This window comes from Mesoplodon bidens, assembly GCF_964165515.1.
Source record: "Mesoplodon bidens genome assembly, chromosome: 14".
NCBI classification, from domain to species: Eukaryota; Metazoa; Chordata; class Mammalia; order Artiodactyla; family Ziphiidae; genus Mesoplodon; species Mesoplodon bidens.
In genome coordinates, this window is record NC_138170.1 from 5,830,247 (window position 1) to 5,852,078 (window position 21,832).

Below are 21,832 nucleotides of genomic sequence, written 5' to 3' on the forward strand. Positions count from 1 at the left end.
CAGCAGTCACCCAAGCTTGGCAGCTGGGGAAAGGGGAGCTCTGATGAAAACTGTCTTCTAGGCAGTGTTGTCTGACAGATAATCACTGAGGGCTACACCTGTGTTGATAAAATAAATCAAGGAGCAAGAATTGCAACATTACACAGGTGCCAACCACTGCCTATGGCTTTGATCAGCAAATTGTGAAGTGGGTGAAATTTATTTTTAGGACCCCACATTTTCCAAATAATTTATCCCTTTCATACCTACCTCCTATCCCCAGGAGCCTACTTGGACCGTCCATCCTTCTCTCCACAAACAAGTGGATAGAAGCACTTCTGGAGCACTTCTTAGGAGTTTTATGCTGAGTCCTCCAGGAGAAAATAAAATTCACTAGCCACAAAAAGCTTGGGTTCTACTCTGCAGGAACATGAAAACTTGATAAACAATGCAGGATGGTCTGTTGTTAACATCTGCATTATTTGGAACAGTACATAATAGAAGGATATGGTCAGAGGAGAGGAAGGTCTTCAGGGGCCAGGTCAGTCTAGAAACACTCCCTGGAGGAGGATTTTAAGCTGTTGCTTGAAGAATGGGTACATCCTGCTTAGGCAAATGGTTGAAGGGAAAATGACACCTTTCAACCAGGCACCAACATGAGGCAGAAAGTGTGTGAGTTGTTGAGAAGGAACAAATTGACTAGAGGTGTGGGCAACTACAAGAAGGAGGTCAAATTAAGAAGTCTTAAAATATAGGCTCAAAAGTTTACTAGGAAGGAGAGATGCAGTAATAACTAAATGGGAACTGAGAGGAATACTGAGCCAAGGAAGTGAAAGCTTGGTCTCAACAGGCTGTAATGAGGATGCTGAGGGAGTCTGGTGTGGTGTAGGAGATGTACACTGGGGAAGCTGGGTGTCATGAGTGGAGTGATTTGAGGAACAGCAGGAATCCTAGAGACTTTTTGATGGAAAAATTCTCAAGTTTAGTGACTGATCAGATTTAGGGGAGAAATATTATATTAGGATTTAGAACTTGGGCAGTGATTAGTGCAGGGAAAATGTCTGTAGGTGAAACCAAGGCCTGAGCTCCTTTGGTTCTCTGAGCTGTGTCCATGGGGTACTTGCTGAGGTTTCACTGTCTTCCATACTGCCTTCAAATTAGTTTGGTCTGGTAGTGTAATGTCTCTGATTTAGTCAGACCTCTTTGGTTGTAAGTGACAGAAATCCAACATCAAGAAACGTGGGGGAATTGGTTAACTTGTGACACTAGGAAATGTATTGATAGATACTAATGGATTTAGGTACAGCTGGATTCAGGAACCCATGTGTTTCATTCACTAATATAATACAATTTTTAAGTGCCTATTATGTGCCAGGCAAAGCTCCAGGCTGCCAGATATAATGGTAGGTAAAGCCCAGACTGTACCCTCATGGAGCTTTATTTTTACAAGTTTAGTATATAATGGAAACTATGAACCAATTTGTTTTGACTTCAAAAGCTGACTTCCCTTCCCCTTCTCTTCCCTTCCTTCCCCTTTCCCTCTATTTCCTTTCCCTAGCATCTCATGTCTTTTCAGCCCAATTAATCTCTCATCTCTCTCTCTCTCTCTCTCTCTCTCTCTCTCCTTCCCTCCCCTCCCCCCACCTCCCAGCTATGCTTTCTTTTTATGGCACCTATTTTGAAAGACTCCCTAACTAGCTCAAGGTGTATCTGCTTCCAGTTTATCAATCTCAGTGCAGAAAAATATGCCTCCTTCTTAATAATTTTACCTACCACTTTATAGTTGAATCTCACTGGTTCGGATGTTATCCTGAGTTTATCCCTGGGCCAGAACTCCTTGGTTGAGAGTCCGAAGGAAAAATTAGAGGGTTTACTGGAAGAACATGAGGTTGCTGGGAGAATGAAAACAAATAGTGATGTGCCCTGATCTCTCTGAGTCAGGCCTTCTCTGTGCACTGCCTGATGTGTGTACTAACATTGCTATGCTAGTAGGTATGGTCTGGGAGTTTCACAAATAATGCCATCCTGCTGCTTTAACCTTCTATATATTGATGATCCTTTCCTTGGGCATTGGTGAGGCCTGGCAGAGAAATGTCAGACACATTTTTGCCTTGACACATTTTCATCAGTTTTTCCCTTTCTACTTTTATCCTCCCACCCCTATTCCAGAGTCCAGGAAAGCTGGGTTTTTACGTGGTCAAAGTATCCTGATCGTGGGTTTGATTTGAGGCTGATGCTAAACTTTTATCCATTCTAAAGAGATATTGTCCATTTCTTTTCTAAGAAAAATGTCCATAGCTAGTGAAAAGGAAATATTTAGAAAGGTTCACATTCTCAGACTGTGATTGACACCGAATGTAAAGGTATTATGAAACATTCATATTTTTGGTGCTATTTGTAATAAGAATATGATTTCTACATGCAGGGTTTGAGGGTAGATGGTCAACCCTCCAAATATGATAGGGTGACTGCTAGATCAATAGATAATTTTTTCTCCTCCCTCCTGTTGTCTATATCATAGGTTTAAATGACAGGAAAATGTGTGGGAGATGGAGTGCATGGCACATTATTGCTTTCTGCTGTTCTGATGATTTTGACTTCCATCTCTTTAAAATGACAACAATCTGAAGACTGGGCATTTGATTAGCTGCCCATGCATTCAGCATAGTAGAGTCATTGCTATACAGTATTTTGAAGATTTCTCATACATTCAATCAAGTTTGCAGGTACTGTTGAGGGAAAGGAAAAAGTGATAGACATTTGCTTTCTTACAGCCATTTCCCACATATTAATATTGTGCCCTGAAACTAACATGAAACCACAGATTTGATGGAAGCACTGAGATAATAGATTTATATCCTCAGGGCCTCCATGAGTGACTCCTTGTACTGAATTATGTGTTTAATGTGGAATGAGGGTCTTGGATGGGGAACAGCCTTTAAACAAATACACAGTCACTTTCAGAAATTCAAAAATTACTATTCCTTACTTTTTTGTTTTATAAATTAAGGAGTTGTGAACTATGCAGCATACAATTTAAATATACTGCATATGTCTTCAGTGTTTCAGAAGGGATGATGGATATTTAATAAAAGGGAGAGAGAAAAAGAAGAACAATGAAGACACTCTTCTGATAAGTAGAAGGGCTTTTATTTCACAAAAGGACAAAGGATAGTTTTATTTTAAAAATGAACTAAAATATTGTCTTTTTCCTGGAGAATGATGGTGAAAAATCAGAATTTCAATTAATGGCCTCAATCATTTTTGTGTAGGATTAAACTGAAAATATGAAAGTCTTCTTGACAGCATCTAATACTTTGGCAAACTGGACTTGAATTTAGAGCCAGAGGCTGGGAGAATAAAGGACCCCCTATAAAAAGCCAAATCAGGAAATTCATTCCCTTCCCTCTCATCAATTCAAGCTGCGGATCTACCCCAAATGTGTTTTGTAAAATAGAGCCCAGCGACTAAAACAAATAAAGTTTAATAAACACGCACCTCCCTAGCACAACAGATGGCAACTAGGAAGGCTGCCTGAAGCAGTGTGAGAGATTGCTCATGCCTGTCTTCTTCTTCTTTTTTTAATAATGATATTTATTAAATGGTTATCTCTATTGCAGACTCGTTCTCTGCAGGTAAAGATAAAGAAGACAAGTAGGGAGCAGTCTGAGAAAGGCACACAGGGTCTGCAGACAACATGTGATAGGGCAGATACACCTCAAACAGGGATTTTTTTTGAGAGCCTTTGAAAAGAAACATGAAACTCTATAAAATCACAGAATCCTAGAATTTTAGAGATGGGAGAAGGTTTAGACATGGAATGGAAATGGCCCTGGGCTGGAAGTCCAGAGATCCTGGTCAGACACTAGTGAGCCATGTGATCAGTGATTTTATCTTTCTGGATTTTGGTCTTTTCATCTTTGAGAGGAATGAGGGGGTGAGGAAGGAGAAGCAATTGATTGAGTTACCTCTGCTGGGTCAGGTACTGTGCTACATGCTGCAGATCCTATCTCTTTTATGGTCACAATAATCCCCAAAGCAAGCACTTATCCACATTTTAGAGATAAGAATACCCCAACTGACAGCCAATTCTAGCCCATTCTTCAGTGCCGTGAGAGCCTCCCTACAAGGGACGCGTGGTTACATGTTCGGGATCCCCCATTTCCTGGGGTCTGTCACTCATCTCTGGCCCCTCCATTGGACAGATGATAAGTCTGGAGTGTAGAGAAGTGCCAAATCACTTAGGTAGTTATTGGCAGAGAGTGCTTATGACTGCTTTTCGTTTCCTTCTGTTCAGCAAAGGCAGGGAATAAAGGGATGACTGGCTGAAGACCACACACTTTTGTTTACTAGGTGATGGTGTGAAAATGAAGACAGAGGTCTCTCTTCACTTCAGTTTGTTAAACAATTTTTAGTTTATAGAGCCTGGAGGGTCAGGGAGGGAGAGTTTAGGTTAGGCTTCTTGTTGATCCCCTGGGAACTAGAATTTGCTCATGATGATCAAATCTTTAGTTATTTAACAAATATATCCAACAACCTACTATGTAAAAGACATTCATCTGGAGTTTTTGACCCTTATTTCACCTCTTAGAATATCCCATACTAGTCATTAAAAATGAACCGCCCAAAATATTCCTTCCTTAAACAGAAATAACTCTTCTTTAGGAATTCTAGTCTTTGGCAAGGTTTTCATATATTATCTGCCTGAGTGGAGAAAGTTGCAGTCCAGGTGATCTAAAAATAGTTTCTGTGTACTTTCCAAAGCAGTACTTTCATTTTTTTCCACAGTAGAAATACTTTCCTAATTACCCTGAATACTGTTAACACCTTTTGTTGTTTCCAGCACATTGACACCTTGATTGATTGTCCTGCTAACCTGGTGAAGAAGATAGGGCATATATTATGCTATCCATTGTGCTTATGAGAAAACTCAGACATAAAAAATGAGCAGATCATTATTCCAAGATCACAGAACTTAATAAAGAAAGTCTGACTAGGACTCCTGACTAGGAGTCAGGAGTCTTTCTTTGTTTGGTCTCTCTCAATGATTAGCTTCCTGTCCAATTTAGGTTGATAATTTAAAAGTATTTCTACCTGGGGTCATACCAGAGCACAGGAAAATATGGAGTCGTGGGCTGCTAGTCCCCATTTACTACATAAATCTGAGCATTGAGGGGTTACTAGCCTTGTTCCTGTGCCCCTACCTTATTTTTAAAAATTAGTGCTAACAAAGGGCCAGTGAATGGATGATTTCAGCTGGTGACCCCAGTTTCTTAAGCTCTAGTCCCAGCCTTACCATTCCCTCACCTCTCTAAACTATGGAAACAAAGATGGCACCCAAGTCAACTGCAGTTTTTTGAACTGCTTTCAGCCAAAGATTTGAAAGCTCAAGACACCAGATCACAAATATTATACAAAGAGAATCCCAACAACACAGGGACCTGGGATGCTAATGTCACTGGAGATGCTCTGAACTTGCAGATCATACTATAGTTGGCTGTAATCATACTATAAAGAAGCTCCTATAAAAATAACCTGTCTCTAGAGCTAGTCAAACCAATCCCTTCACATCGTGGAGAAAAGGCTGGCCCATTCCATTCACTGTCCTCCCAGTACCTGCCTTGTTCTTTCTTCTCTTGATGCTACTTTGGCCCACCCTCTTTCCTATTCGAATTTTGCCCGGGACTTAAGGTCTAGCTAAATCTTCCGATCCCTCTGTGAGATTACTGACTTCCCAAATGCAGCATCTCCTTCCTCTTTGGAGCATCTTATTTAGCCCTGTAGGGAGTTAGTCTCTCTGTGGAGTTGTTAGTCTTTTTGCTCTCACATTGGGGTCACTCACTGGATTAGGAGCTCCTCAAGTGTGAGAATGTGACTCTCGCTTTTTGTGCATCCCCTGCACCCCCCTACCACCACGCCCCGCTGACCAACATGATGCCTCACATCTCTGGGACATGTGCTATACAGTTGCTGGTTATTGATGCCAGATGGGATACAGAATCCCATGTTGCTCAGCTATTCACAGAATGTGTGTCTGTAACCACCCTACTTACAACTTTGAGCATCCCCATTACCCTTGGGGGTAGGGTTGCTGGATTTAGCACATAAAATTATAGGACACCCAGTTAAATTTGAAATTTAGGTAAACAATGACTTTTTTTTTTAGTATAAATATATCCCCTAATTTTTTAAAGTTTAAAATTTAAAAATGTTATCTGACCTGTACTTGTGTGACGCACCTTACTGGCCTCACCTAATCCTGGCCCTGTCAGGACTTGGCTTTATTTAAAGTTTTTCTTTTTTTTTCTTTTTCTGCTGTACCTGGGCCTCTCACTGCTGTGGCCTCTCCCGTTGTGGAGCACAGGCTCCGGACGCGCAGGCTCAGCGGCCATGGCGCACGGGCCCAGCCGCCCCGCGGCATGCGGGATCCTCCCGGACCGGGGCACGAACCTGCGTCCCCTGCATCGGCAGGCGGACTCTCAACCACTGCGCCACCAGGGAAGCCCTATTTAAAGTTTTGATCCTTGTTCAGCATGGATTTTTTGGCATTAATTTTGAGTTTTTAAACTATTGCATTAAACTATTGTTTATCTTGATTCCTGAGTTTTTTGATGACCCCTTACATTTTATACCTGAGGCAAGTGCCTCACTCCTCTCACCCTGGTCCCAGGTCTTCTGTCATCCTCATGGTCTCCTTTGTAAATGGAGATAATGATATGTCACTGTCAGGATGCAATGAGCCCTGTATGACACAGTATTTGTTCAGTAATTATTTTGTGTATTCACACTGTCTTGACTTTTTTTTACATTGGAAAGTTCAGTGATTCAGTCTGCTTCTCTCATAGTCACATTTTAAAACAAACTCACAATTGTTCATTTTTCAAAGTAAGTTTTTAATTACTCTCCTACATGGAAAGGGCTTGAGAAATCTGTGGTTCCAGAATGACTGTGGTCCAGAGCCCTGTCAAAGTGCCCGTATTTTGAAGGCAGACGTCCTATTTGCAAGGAGGAAACCAAAGAGAAAAGAAACAGCTCTGGCTGCTAAGCTGGTGTCACACCTGACTATGGCGAGCCAGGGCGCTGAAGTCATGCTCACTATGTGACAGCAGTCCTCGGAAGATTAAGCAGCGCATCGTTCTTCTCCATATACTTTTGTTTCCTTTTAGCTAATTGTATGCTGATGTTTCAAAGTTGTAAATGGTGGTCACTTTATTTTAAGCTCTTTCTACCTACAAAACTTCCGAGTGTACATCTGAGAGGGTCAGCATTTGAGTTTAGGGAGTGGAAAAATGGTGATGGGGATTTGTAGGTTTTAATTGATTAAAAATATGCACATATGCCCTGGTTTTGGCTTTTTCATGAAAAATCCTATAGGATTACACATCGACCATTCATTCAAGAAAAAATGATTAATTAAGCAAGTTGTAGAAAAGAGTGACTGCTTTAAATCTAGGTATATGTAAATTGGATGTGTATGTATCAGCCTTATGCATCCAGGATTTTACCATTGGAAGAGAACATCTAGAAATCTGTCCAATGTTCATTTCTATGGATCCTCGAAACACATTATCCCATGAGGCACAGTTTATGACCTGGGATCTCATTTCATCATATACACAAATTACTGCAGAGACCTACTTGGTTTTACAGAGACTGAGTATGGAACAAGAATTGGCCTGCCACTAGGACCATAAATAAATAGATCTGTAGGGTGTTTGACTAAAGTTTAGATAATTTAATAGATTTGACAAAGATTCTGAGAACAATTTTCTCTTCAGAGGAAGATAATTCCATCCACAAAGTTATGTAGAGCTTTTTATCCATGGGAATCTTGTTGCTGTTGTGGTTTTAAAAAGATAATGGAGGCTCTGTTTGGTTTGGTTTTAATTGTGTTACTACAGCAATGAAAAAAATAGAAAAAACAGAAGGGAAAACAGAAACTGGTCAAACTTCCACTGAATAATTTATCAAGATTATTATTATTATTTTCTTTTGCGTTTGCCTCTGCTTGTTACAGTCATAAGGGAAATTTTCCTCATGACCTCAAGCTGTGGGTTCCTTATTATAATGTTTAGCATTCCACTTCATGGCAGAACAAAGATTAAAACACTATGTTTTCTACTAAAACATCTCTTTTGATTTTGATACAGAAGTTACAAATGGCTTATGATATATTGGTATAAAATTCTGAATTCTGATCATTTACCTTAAGTTTCTTTTATAATTTAGTTTCTATTTCAGTCACCTTCTATTCAGAAGTGTGCTTACATAATAGAAAAACACAAAACATTTGTATTTGAAGGCAATAACAAAACATCCTTGTGTTTACTAATTGCTGAATGTCTGGAGAAGGGAAGAAAACATAGATTTGAATGGAGTTGAATATGGACATATGTGTAACCATCTTGAGAATGTATTGATTTCATCATTTTTTACTCCAGAGAAAATCAACTTTAGAGACCAAGTTGTACTAGCTGTGTATTGAAGATAATCTTTTTTTTTTTTTTTTTTCTTTTTTTGCGGTATGCGGGCCTCTCACTGTCGTGGCCTCTCCCGTTGCCGAGCACAGGCTCCGGACGCACAGGCTCAGCGGCCATGGCTCACGGGCCCAGCCGCTCTGCAGCATGTGGGATCTTCTCGGACCGGGGCACGAACCCGTGTCCCCTGCATCGGCAGGCTGACTCTCAACCACTGCGCCACCAGGGAAGCCTGAAGAGAATCATTTTTTAAAAATGTCTTGAACTCTACAATTCAAGTGTGTTTCTGAATTTTTTTAACCTGTAATGTCACTAACATTGAATTTTTCTAAATCAGAAATTATTTCTCTTTTCTTAATAGACTGGAAGAAAAGAAAAAGGAGATCCTCTAAACATTGCAATTGATAAGATGACCAAGAAAACAAGGGATCTAAGGAGACAGGTACTGTTCTTGTTTTTATTATAGGTTCATGGTACTTAGTGGGGGTTTTCTGAGAATGTCCTTTTTCAGGGTGTTGTGTTAGAGCTGATGTTCATCTCGCTATTCTTTATAACATCTACATATACACAGAAACTTTTCATCAACAACTTAGAGTCTGCTGAACAGAGAGAGATGTGACAGGTGCAAAGGGTGTGGTGATGAAAATAATCCCTGAGGTGAGGGGAGGTGGGGGAGAGCCCTCTCACTGGCCAGACACAATCTTCCCAGGTGGAGAGGCGATGCATTCTCTGCCTTCTTCACCTGGTTTTCAGTTTTTCAGACCCAGGTGTGTAAAGAACCAGCCTCTGATTTCTTCTGGGTCTTAAACTCCCAAGGCAATCAGTGAATAAACAAGAATGCCAATGGTTACTGAGAAACACAACTCTTAATCTGATGGACTAATTGAGGTCTCTGACCCAGTGTATTTCCTCAAGGATATAAATCTAGGGGAAAATCTGGTTGTTTGGGGAGCAGGGAACCAAAGCAAGGAAAGGCAGTTGGATGATTTAAATGGCTAATGGCATCATTTGTCTGAAGGGGTCCATGTTGGGGGAGGGGTGAGAAATCTCTAGTCAGGGCCCCTTTTCATCTTGAAAGTGCTACATGAACACTAGTACATGTTGTCTATAAGACAGTAAATCTTATTTTATATGTTGCCGTGGTGAGCTTCACTGTCTTCTCTCTCTTCTCTAGAAGAGACAATACCATCCATTAAGTTCCCAAATAATTCCTTCATGATTTCTGCCTGAGAGACATCCTGTCTCCTTCTGGTAGCTTTTGCATGTATCCATCTCATTAAGTGTTGATTGTGTTGGTCATCTGGAACCAACCACAGCCCTGGGGTAACACCTGCTTTACTTTCTCCATCTGGAAAAGCTGGACTGGCAGGGATGCATCACCTAGCACTCAGTCCTGCAGTTTGTCAAGAACAGACAAGATTAGCAAGGTGCCTGGGCAAGAACAGCCAAGGAGCATCTTAAAAAATGGTTTGAATGAGAGGAAAACACCACTTCAGATCACTGCTTGGGAGCTTCTGAGCTCTTTTCAGGATGTCACCAGACACACTTGAGCTAATGTCCTCTAGGAGATACCACAATTAGTTCTGGGATATGAAGACTCTAGTTTGCCCAGGTAACAAGCCATTTTGGGGAAAGCATTTTCTTTTTATTTTACCTTGAAAAAAAAGGAGAATAAAACATTGCATTCTTAGGCATTATTAGGTAATACCCAAAGAGCTGTATGGCCAGGTCTGCTTCTCCTTGCCCTCTTAGACAATCTTTCCATACAAAGCCCCCATCTGATATGAAATGATACTGCTAGTAGGAATTGGGATTGGGATTGGTGGGAAACAGTGAATCAGGTGTCTGGAGCTCAGGGTTTTACTTCTAGCTCTGCCACTAAACTGGCTGTATGACTGTGGATCCTTCATCTCTTGGTCTCCTTCTCCTATTTGTAAAAGTAAGAAGCCAAACTGGGTCTGTAAGCTATCTTTGAATTAGTCCATTTATTTTCTCTGCCAGAGGTCCTAATGCCAGATAACTGCTGGTTTTAAAAGCAGTGGGAGGGCATCAGGCATCTCCTCTAAGGTTTACCTTTGGCTAGATTGTCAACGAGGCAAAATCCATGAAACGAGTCTTCCCTCCCCCTCTAGGTCTTAGTAGAGACCATTCTTTTACATTCTGGAGCCAGTACCCTTAAGTTCTCTGCACTCATGGACCTATCATAGGAATTTTTTTTCTCTCATTAGGAAGGAATGGATAAAGTAGTTTTCACCCTGGTGTTACAATTATCAATAAATTGTCCACTCTTTTAGCTGTGGACAGTGGTGAAATTTGAAGGTAGATTCATCGTGGAATTTTAAAGCTTTGGTGACAAGATCCTTGGGGGGCTTCTTTTAGGGTGGCAGTAGAAGGAATATGTCATCCCCTCAAATCATTCCATGTATGAGTTTATTTTTTTTTCTGCTCACCTTTCCCAACGATTGAGAGGAATAAGAGTAAAAGAAAGTTGTTTCATGATATTCAGATCCAACAGTTATGGCATAATTTCACACCACATCCCTGAATTTGGTTCAAACATCCTTCTCTTCCCCAGTATGCATTTCTAGAACTAAGATGGTCCTCATCTGTCAGTTCCATCCCTATCTATATGTTGGAATATTTTAATCTGTTTTTTCCCATTTCTTCTGTTTCTCCATGTACACCTGTACTGGTACAAAAGCTTCTCTGAGCTAAACAGAAGCTATCTAACATTTCTGTAGATGGAACATGCAAGGAGTCTGATTAGCTTGGCTCAGGTGCATCTTCAGTTTAGATTTAGGTAGCTAGTTAATTGGATTAAAAAAGCTTTATCTGAGTTTCTGATAGCAGCTATGTGGTGGCCCAGTGAATGCTAGTGGCTCAAATAAATGAAAACTGAAACACTTTGTGTTCCTTCAATTACAGACAGGCCTTTGTTAGAAAAGATTCACAATGAAAACCCTCAGCTATCTGGCTCCACTTCCCCGTACACCTATATTTCTTTATACAATATTTAGAGAAATTAAGTCACATAGGGAAAAAAGCTGAAATCAAAGAAAAATATTTCTAGTGACTTTCATAAATTCCCACCCTTTCCATTTTCTCCCTCTTCCTCAGAGCCCTAAGATTGGGCAGTGTTCTTCAGAAGGTGACCCTGGAGTCTTGCAAAGTTGTAGTCACCAAATTAAAAAATAAAGTCAATTTTGATTATTATTTTGAATTTGCCTAATGAAAGTGGACTTAAATTTGGAAACACATGAAAAAAAAAATCAAGCAATTGAATAAAAAGGATTTCTGTTTAAGTAGAATTTTGAACCAAGTAGAAGTCCCTTTTTTTCAGGCAGTATGTCCCAAGGAACTGGGGAGTCATAAATTGTGAAAAAGTTTGCAGGAACCCATGGGCGTTATTTCAACTGATTGGCATGGATCCATCTTGCCAATTAAGCCCCTGAGAGTGGGCAGTGGTAGAACAGAATCCTTTTAAGAGTATTTTGTTTGGAATTAAAAATGGATTTAGGGGAACATAACTGCCGGCTTTAAGCATTTTGTTTTAATTTTAGAGCTGTGGGCACAGTATGCCCCGTGTCTGAGCTACTGTCACTGCTGTGATTCTGGAGTCAGCCCATTATAAGAAAAAAAGCTTTTGGCCGAGTCCCTGCCTGAGTACCCAGTAGCCCACGCGGTCTACCCATCCCTTAGAGAGGGCCCATTTGGTGTCTGCCAGCTGTTCCTCGATGTCCTCCTTCTATGTGCCACCTGTGAACTATTCTAGGCATGGTCTCGATTTTCCTTAAGCTTACAGTGACGATGGTTTATCCTGATTCTTATTTTGGTGCTTGTATTAGTCTTCCCCCCCCCCAAGTTGATAAGCAAAGCAAGACCCAGATGTTTTCCTATGAGAAGTTAATAAGTAGTAATCATAACATGTTAGTGTGTTGCTAAACTTAGCAACTCTCTCTCATTCCCCAAACCAATCAATGGACTAACTCTTATTCCTTCACCCTTAATAGCCATCGTAATAATTCCAGCAATGAGATTCAGTGCGTCAACTTGACAAAAGTGTCCATTTTGCTATCACAGTCAAAACTTTTTCAAAAGACAACCAAACCATGTATAGAATGCTTTTACATTGGGATGCATACTTAATAGAATGGATTATATAACAAAGGATTACAAACAAACAAGCAAAACATGTCACTGGGTGTCACATTAAAGGTTGATTTACCAAGATCCTGCCTCCAGATAGGACTACAGGGAAAGCTTCCAAGATTAGTAAGAAATAATTACAGCTGAAGATTCCTCAGCTGTCCCCTTTGTGACCCAATTCCATATATAAGAACTGTGGCTAAAGGTGGGTAGTCATCAGCTAGACCTTGTAAAATCACTGTCCACAAAATGTAAACTAAAAAATAGCTGACATATATTGAGCCCTTACAATGTGCCAGGCACTGTTCTAAGTTATCTCTACAAATGGACCCTATTTAATCCTCATGCCAGCTCTGTGAGATAGAAAAGATTGTTACCATGTCCATTTTACAGATGGGGACGTGAAGCCAAGTAATGCATCCACGGCCATGCAAAATATGGATTCATGGAGGTCCCAGTCCAGGCAGTCCGGCTGTGGGGTCTTGGCTCATAATCATTCCCCATCCTGCCAATCCATAGAACCAGTGGATACAGTTGGGTCACCCATACACTAATCTCCTTTGGGGGAGGCAGTTGGGGAAGGAGTGTTCGTGTAATATATAGAGGTGCTTTGTGGTTTTCAACAGCACCTTTACCACCATGGGGTTGGGGATGAGTGACATGTACGTACTTCAGACAGAAAAATACATCTGTGGTGCATGTCAAAAATAGGGTTCTTGTTTATGATAGGATATAATCTCTCAGGTCTCCAGCTGTTATGGTTCTCTGGAACCTCTTTTTAAAAAGTGCTATTATGTTTAGGTAGCTGGCTTCTCAAAGCATGAATTATAGACTTTCCAAAACATTTACAGAAAAAAGGGAATTTTAAAGCATTCAATTCTTTCTCACATCTGCTGATGGGGCCAATTATTTTTAGATTCATTGTAAGAAAACATTTTGAAATCATTTATTTCCAGACTTGAAGCTGCTTTCCTCATAAGGATATGAAGCTATCTATATGGCTACAATTTAAAAATTATGAAACAAAATATAGATTTCCTCCAAATGTTAAGGTTTGTGTTCTTCACATTGAAACCCTATGTCAGAGCTAACAATCCCTGGTCAGATTACCCCTAGGTCAGATTGCCATGCTGCTGTAGAAATGTAGAGACCAGAAAATGATCCTACAGCAATTGGGGTTTAAAATACAGAACATAAGAAACTCTGGGACAGCTGAAAACAAATGTCATCAGAAACACCAAAATCAGAATCAAAAAGACCAGAAGGAGAGGAGCAGTGGTAGAAGAGAGGTCAAGAGCACTCTGAAAGGTGATCTTTGGACAAGTCTCCTGATCACGGTTGTACATTCAAGCTATCTCTACGTTAGGAAATTCCTGTTACAGCAGTCCTGAATGTCAGACCACCACATACTTATTTATCTCCTAGAAAACACTCATTAGGCCAAGTTCAAGGGACATGATTTTATCCTTGCAAATAGTTCTTAAAATATCACTATCAGCAAGCTCTTTCCTTACAAAGACACTATTCAAGTCATGGAGTAGTTTAATTGATTCCTGTGAGCCAACATGTGGTTGATGGTTCACACATGAACACAAGCTTACGGAAGATGCCAAGCTTGACTTCTCTCTCACTAGTGAGTCTAGGTCACAGAAGGAGTCCAGGAGCTTGATCAATATTGATTAATCAAATAACATGCTGTACTGAGCAGAGGGATCTGTAACACATGTATGAATAGGAAACTGCCAGGCCCCAGAAGTCAAGGAAGAGTGAGATGGGGAAGGATACATAGCAATGTCTGAGTCTCAAGAGAATGTCTGAGACATTCAAGAGAATGTCTGCTTTTGGTCCTGTCTCTGACACCTCCTGTCCTAGGCAATGAGAATGCCAGATAAAATCTTGATCCTGACACTGGAAGATCCAATATAGGACTATAAAAAAATTCTATCATATTTTCCAGGATGTAACTCCTAAGCAGGAAAATTTGGAAGATTTTCAAAGATGATGATTCAAACAACAAGGGTTTTTTTTTTTTTTTTTTGTATGTCCTTTCAGCTTACCCAGACTTTTCAGAACATCCATCCTAAGTGCAGTCATTTAGTTCAGCTGATTCCACCTCCTATCTGTGTTTCAAGTGCATTCCTTCCTCTCCACTGCTATTGGCACTGCTTCATTGCTTTTCACAAAAAGGATGGTCACAGCCTCATAACCAGTACCTTGATCCCAGGCTCTCTACCTTCAGCGCACTGTAGCTCCAGCAGTCTCTTAGACCAGTATTAGCACATCTTCATGACTTTGCACTTGATGTTACTTCTGCCTGGAATGACCCCTTTCCATCCTTTTAATTTTTTTCTTCCAGGAAAATTAACAATTTTTCCAAATGTCCTCCCTCCCTCCTTTTTTTTGTTTTTTTTGTTTTTTTCCTTTTAGGAAAATTCACATTTTTTCCTACAAGGCTTAGCTTAAATGTCACCTTATCATCACAACTTTATCCAATTTTTATAAACAGGGTTTATTCAGTAGGTTCCTAAAGCATTTTAAAATAGCTTTATTATGACACTTTTTGCAGTCGATTTAAGTTGTTTATGTGCTTTTGCTTGTGCCCGTGTCCTGATACTCTTTGTTTCCTTAAGGCATATCTTAGCGCCCAAAATAAAGTAAGCTGCTACCACAAAGGTGTTGAAAAGATGAAGAATCCTCTCTATGCAGCTATCCCACCCCAAAATATCCCAATCATCAACTTCCCTCTGTTCTAAGCTCTCATGTCTTTGCTTCTGTTGTTTTAAGAACAAGATTTGTTAGCTTAAAAAGTCCCGTTTTACTGTAATAACAGCTTTTTCCATCTTAAGAGAGAGCTTCTATGCTTTAACACAGATGTCTCCTGATGCTGGGCTGGCTTGAGAAAAGTCAGCTCAAGAACCTGACAAAATGCAGATACAGGTATCCCCCACTTTCTGAAAGTCCATTTTATGCCATTTTGCTTTTATGAAATACCTACATTAGTTCCTGTTTTTGCTAACTGAAAGAAATCTGGAGGATTTTTGCTTTTACAAAAAAAAAAAAAAAAAAAAAAAAAAAAAGGAAACGCAAAAATCTGTCCAGTATTTTGCAGCCAGCTCTTATACAGGCCGTGGGCACCGCGAGTAGCAAGAGTGGCGCCACCAAGCCCCTTCTCCGGGAACTACACTCAACATCTCAGCATTCAGCTGCCATAGCTTTGAACTGTGTTTATAAGCATCTGTGTTTTATCTTGATTTATTTTGTGAATCCATTGGCAAGATGCATCATACGGTAGTTGCTTGTTCGGTTTACAGCATTTCGGCTTACAAACGGTTTCATAGGGACGCTCTACTTTCGGATAGCGGGAGAAACCTGTATATGGTTCCATTTTGAGAGATTTCTGATTTCAGGTACAGACGGTGGTAACTTAAACTCTGTATCATGCTAAGCTTTCTGGGTAATTGTGATGTTCTGGCAGGTTTGAATTCCACTGCCTTTGTTTCTGATGGTGGGAACTTTTAGATCTCCTTACAGTCCTTTGGAAGATTTACTTGAGCATTCCAGAAGCCCTCCACGTTCTCTCCAATCCATTTGGTGTCTTCTAGACCTCACCACTTCACAGATACAATACTTGTTTTGAGGGAGGGAGAATCCAAGCTTGAGCCTCTTCTCCCCATGGGCCAAGATTAGAAATGGATGGTCTAATTGTTTACTGTGCTGTGTTGAAGGGCTTGGCAAGATCTGTGCTTTCTGGGGCAGGGCCAAGTGGAGGTGAAGGGGAAAGAGGCAGTAGCCTACGGCACATAATTTTAGAGAGAACCAAAAAACTGAGTAATCAAGATAAATAATATTTTCTGCAGTATTTTAGAAAATTGAAATTAATGCAAAAATATTCGTGATGAGCATCTTATCAACATTGTAAATAAAGACAGGATCAGTAGCAAGGCAGTGCTGAGCTATACTGAAGCCTGAAGCAAAAGAAAAACCCAGCAATACTGATCCTGTTTTTATGTACAGCGTTGCTATTTTGTTTATGATGGGTGACTCTCCTTAGACTTGGCTCTCCTCCAGAGCTTCTATCTCTTAATGTCTTTACTGCACCTGCTATATGAGAGAGTTTACCCCCAAAGTCTCAATGTCAGGCAGTTTTCTTTTTTCTCCTACGTTAGTGGCAAAAGGGCTGACTTTTAAATTTTGTGATGAGATGACACCTTGGACTCCAGATTTGAAGACCTATTTGAATTGTGGTGTCTTTTAGGTTGTCTTGTTCCAAATGCATTTCTTTCTGATGTGTATCACAGTGATAAGAGCTTTTTTTTATGGCACTCTGAAGTGCTTCAGAGAAAATGGAGAGCATTTTAATACTGCTGATTTACTCTTTCAGGTCTACAGTAATTTCCTTACTGCCTCATTATAAGGCTTGGCTTAATTTACTCTACACATAATGTTTACTGATGCACATATGGTGCCACATTTCAGGAAACTGTACCCAGAACAGGTATTTTTGTCAGGCTGGAGCATGGAAAATTTCCTTCATATACAGAAAAAAAGGTAAGAAATTTAATCATCTCAACAAAGAATGTCCTCCAACGAGAGGGAGAAAAATCACACCCATCTTTAACTTCAGAAAGAGGGATACAGTCTCTCATTTTTTTTTTATTGGAGTATAGTTGCTTTACAATATTGTGTTATTTTATGTTGTACGGCAAAGTGAATCAGCTATATATATACATATATCCCCTCATGTTTGGACTTCCTTCTCATTTAGGTCACCACAGATCATTGAGTAGAGTTCCCTGTGCTATACAGTGGATTCTCATTACTTATCCATTTTATACATAGTATCAATTGTTTATATATGCCAATCCCAATCTCCGAATTCATCCCACCACCACCCCTTTTCCCCCTTGGTATCCATATGTTTGTTCTCTACTTCTATGTCTCTATTTCTGCTTTGTAAATAAGGTCATCTATACCAATTTTTTCAGATTCCACATATATGTGTTAATATACGGTGGATACAGTCTGTTTAAATGCTTATTTTAAAAGCTGAATGATGATTATATGTTTATAAAGATTTGCAGTTACCCCTAAAATCAGAAGGGGATAGAAGTAGGGGAAAAGGAGAGGTAGGAAAAGAAAGGAATAATATCTTCTGAACTTTTTTCTCAACCAGCTTTGAAAAAAGAGAGATGGATTCAGTGGTCATGGACTCATAAACTCTTAGAAGTAGAAGGGACCTCTAAGGTCTTTTCTCAGGGCAAAAGGTCTTTCTTCAGCATCCTTAACACCACCTGCAACAGCCTCTGCTTTAGATATGGGAGCTTATCCCTTTACTCAGCATCTGGTACCATTACTGGGCAATTTTAGTAGCTAGGAAATTGAGTTAAGATCAGTGATTTTGTAATTATCAACCATTGATGTTGCTTTTGTGCTGCAAAATGATTTTTTTTTCTACTTTGTCTAAGTTTAAGGCCCAGATAAAAGCTTCAGTAAAGAACTCTATTTAGAGTTTCAAAGACCTACAAATAGTGATTATTACTGCATATGAATTCATGGCTTCACAACCACTTGGCTTGCCTTTCCATAACTCTGAATGCTAAGAGTGGTTAGGCTTAGGAACGGAGCAGCTGCTGCTGTCTTGTCATAGAAAGCTGAAATAGCCAACTCTCTTAATCATCTGATCCATTGTTCCTATTTGTATCTGGTTATGTATGAAGGTCAAAAAAGCAAAACTGAAACCCACTGAAACTGTTGGACATTTTCTTAACAAGTGTCCATTCTCTTCTTGACACTTTATCTACAATTTGATTCTACAGTCTATTATTATCAAAAGATTTTATTTTTACAGAGTTGCATTTTGAAGTTATGACAGTGAAATTACATTTATTACTGATATAAAGCTGGTAAGTTAGTGAACCCATGTGGGCGGATTCTGAAGCCTGTCCTTTAAATGACTGTAGTTGTTAAAGTTGATACACTTTGGTCTTAATTTATAGTTTTTATTAAAATTCCATTAATGGGAAGGCTATAAGGTAAATATCAATTAATAATGTCTTGAGATCCTCAATAATAATCAAAATAATAGCTTTCCTCTTCAATATCATCATTTGTTTTTTCTTCCTTAAATCATCCATATCTGTGGCTAGCCCTGTGCAAGACACTGAGACATGAATGAGATTTTGATAATTATTTTCCTAAATAATCACAGGGGAAAAAAGTAAAGGACTTTCATTTTAGCTGGGGTGGGAGATAGCTGATTAAATGCAAATTGAGGGACTAGCTGACCTGCCTGGTATATTCAGTAAGAAAGAGATGAATGGATTGTGCCCCAGTGTTCTAGGGTTAGAGAGGAATGATTTGTCTTGAGGGCTCTGGTGATAAGAGGGGATTTTCCATCTGATCCAACCAGAAGTGCTTGTCAGAAGTTTGGGTGAATAACCAGTCTCAGTACCTCCTCTCTCATTCCACAATTTCTTGGTTTTTCATGAGTACATCAATCCTGTTAACTCTTAAGGGCAGTACATCTATACCTTTATTTGATTCCTTCAATTTCAGTGAAGATCAAGCTGCCTTTAAGTAGCTGCAGTTGGAGTTGCAGCTGTATGAAGGGGGTGACAGAGAAGTTGAAGAGCACCTTTGGTCAAGGTGAGCTGGGAGGTCCATGCAGGCGAACATGGGCGAGAGAGGGCTCAGAGTCACAGGGGCAGGAAGAAGGGAGCACTAATGAACCATGCCGACTGAGCAGATTTCCCTCAGCCCCTCCTTTGAAATCCGAAGGCTTAGATCAATGTGACCCTGAGGCTGTAGTTATAGATGCCATAATAACCAGGTGAAAGTAGATCAGTTGTGACTTTCATTGTCTGTAAATTACCATAGCAACCAGCTTGTCTGTTGCTCTTTGGGTGCAACTGTATATTTGTCCAGTCTGTGGAAATACTCTCAATATGTTTGCCAAATTAGGAGGAAATATCAGGATTTGGAGTCCAGTCCAGGTCAGAACACCTACTGAGGTAATGAGCAGGCTGGGCAACCCAACCAGATACCCTCCTAGTCCACAGAATTTTTAGGAAAATTCAACAACTCCTGCTTTTACAGATAACCATTCCTCTGTTCTTTGTCTCAAAGTGTCTGCTAGAAATGGAATTGCTTAAACACCATTGAAATAACCTATGTTTTCTAGCAGAGCGTGAGGCAAAAAGAATAAAATTCAACTTGGTCAAGTAAAGCAGTCAGACTGGCCCCTTGGGGACTCTTGAGGCCATTTCTAGGCTCCTTATTTCTCTTCTTAAGCAGGTAACTGTTGGGTACTGCAGATGCTCAGTTCTAAGTAAAGAGTGGGTGAATGGAGCTTGAAATAGCCAGGGATTTGCAGTACTAGTGAAGCAACAGAGTGACATGGACAGAGTGATAAGGTTGCAAGACTTAACGTCCATGGATGAAACCACATAAAACAGGTGCCTGCAAACCTGTGGCCCAAATCTGGCTTTCTGCCTGTTTAGGTAAAGCAGTTGTATTGTCAGTATTTGTTCTATAATGGCAGAGTTGAGTAGTTGTGGTAGAGACCAACTGGCTGCAAAGACTAAATTATATATTGTCTGGCCTTTTATAGGAAAAGTAGGGCAACCCATGCTCTAGAAGTAAGAGTCTGCTTGAGATGAAACAAATATGGTGTAAGAGTCCAGATCTCCTGAAAAACTGAAAGACCTGAAGTCTGACTGTCTCCTGCCTTTCCCTTAAACAGTGATAGCATCAGTCATGTTATAGGATTTCTGCAAACTTAGAAATGTGGAGTAATCATTAGGGCTCTGTCTGAAATGAAGCCCCTCTAGGGAAGAATTCAGCAGCTGTTGGAAACACTGTGTAATAGTTAAAGACAGAAAGTGAAGAAGTATAGCGTACGGGGGCAGAGCTAGGGAGAGAGAAGTTAGCTCAGAGGTACACGATTATCTATAACTGGATTAGAGAAGGGGAACATGGGTGAAAGGCTTTCTCTTTTAGAAAATGTGATGGGCTCTTTGATGACCACAAATGGTCAGAAGTTTTAGAGGTTCATTTACAAGTGACATATGTACCAACAGTAAGTGCTCATCATCCATCTTCCCTTACCTAGTGTTGTAATGTGGAATGACCAGAAATATGGAAGTATGGGGCCAGATGATTCTATCTGGTACAAATCCTGCCACACTCTGGCTGGTGTACAGAACTGACCCCACTAGAAAGAAATATGGTTTTAGGGAGTTGTTCTCCTCTGTATCTTGCTCTTAATATACTTTTTATAGGCTTCTATTGTTAGCCTTCTATAAAACCATCCATTCAATGATTATCTCTCTCAATTGCCAATGCAGTTGGTGTGGGGGATATCAAATCTTTCTTTGAGCAATATTTCATAAAATTCCTAAGAGTCCTTGCTAGATTTAACTTATTTGATACAACTCTTGGCTCTCTCACATTGGATTCAAGCTGCTTATGCCCATTCAATACCAGTTAATCAATGGCAGATAATAAATACTCAGAATGAAATATGCAGCTATCTAAACTTAGATCCTCCTTTGTGGTAAGCAATGCCTGAGGGAATATAGTGCTGGGGGTAAATTGTTGACTAGGTGTGGGAGTGAAGGATGGAAAAAAAGATCATCTTTGTCCAATTGGGCTTTGTGAATTTGAACAGCCAGATTCATAAACACATAGACCTTAAGTAAAATAGCACTATTCTTGGAACCAGAGACCTGACTCTAGTATTTTCTATGTGTAACTAGTGGACCCTCCCTTTCCTCGTCTATCAGGATATAACAAAGAAAACGATGCTCGCCCTGCAAACCACATCTGTCACCCTTACCATGACATCGTAAATAAGGTCAAATGAAATAATGTCTAGGAAATTTCTCTGCAAGATATAAAAGTGAACATGCACAGGATTAATATTAAGGGCAATGAGCAGCCGGAAACTGAGTAGAACTTCCAAATACACAGAATAATCGGTCTGCTTTTCAGGGTGGGTTAAGGGCTCTGAACAAGGTGTTATACTAGAAATATCTTTTCCACCGTCACCTATGCTGCCTAAAATTCCACCCTTTTGAAATACCAAAACTTCCAGGCTAACAAACTGCATATTTGAAAGTATGTCTGTTCTGATGGAGAGGTGGAGGAATCCTGGGAGAACCTTTCTAAGTGAGAAAAAGTCTTTAGTAATATGATGTGAAAGATATTAACAAATTTGGACTCTTTTAGGG

The 21,832-nt window shown here is 40.0% G+C and overlaps 1 protein-coding gene across 4 annotated transcripts in view; it reads left to right on the plus strand.

Annotated features, from left to right (window-relative positions):
* Positions 1–21,832, plus strand: part of CTNNA2 (catenin alpha 2) — a gene marked incomplete at its 5' end in the record, with an annotated part of 1,045,541 nt that overhangs the window by 778,269 nt on the left and 245,440 nt on the right. For 3 of the 4 annotated variants that reach the window (XM_081253620.1, XM_081253621.1, XM_081253622.1), the window contains one exon: positions 8,818–8,898. In XM_081253620.1, the coding sequence (XP_081109746.1) occupies positions 8,818–8,898 (81 nt within the window). Of the gene's footprint in view, positions 1–8,817; positions 8,899–21,832 lie in introns of those variants that run through there. The other variant, XM_081253623.1, reaches the window with a different exon arrangement.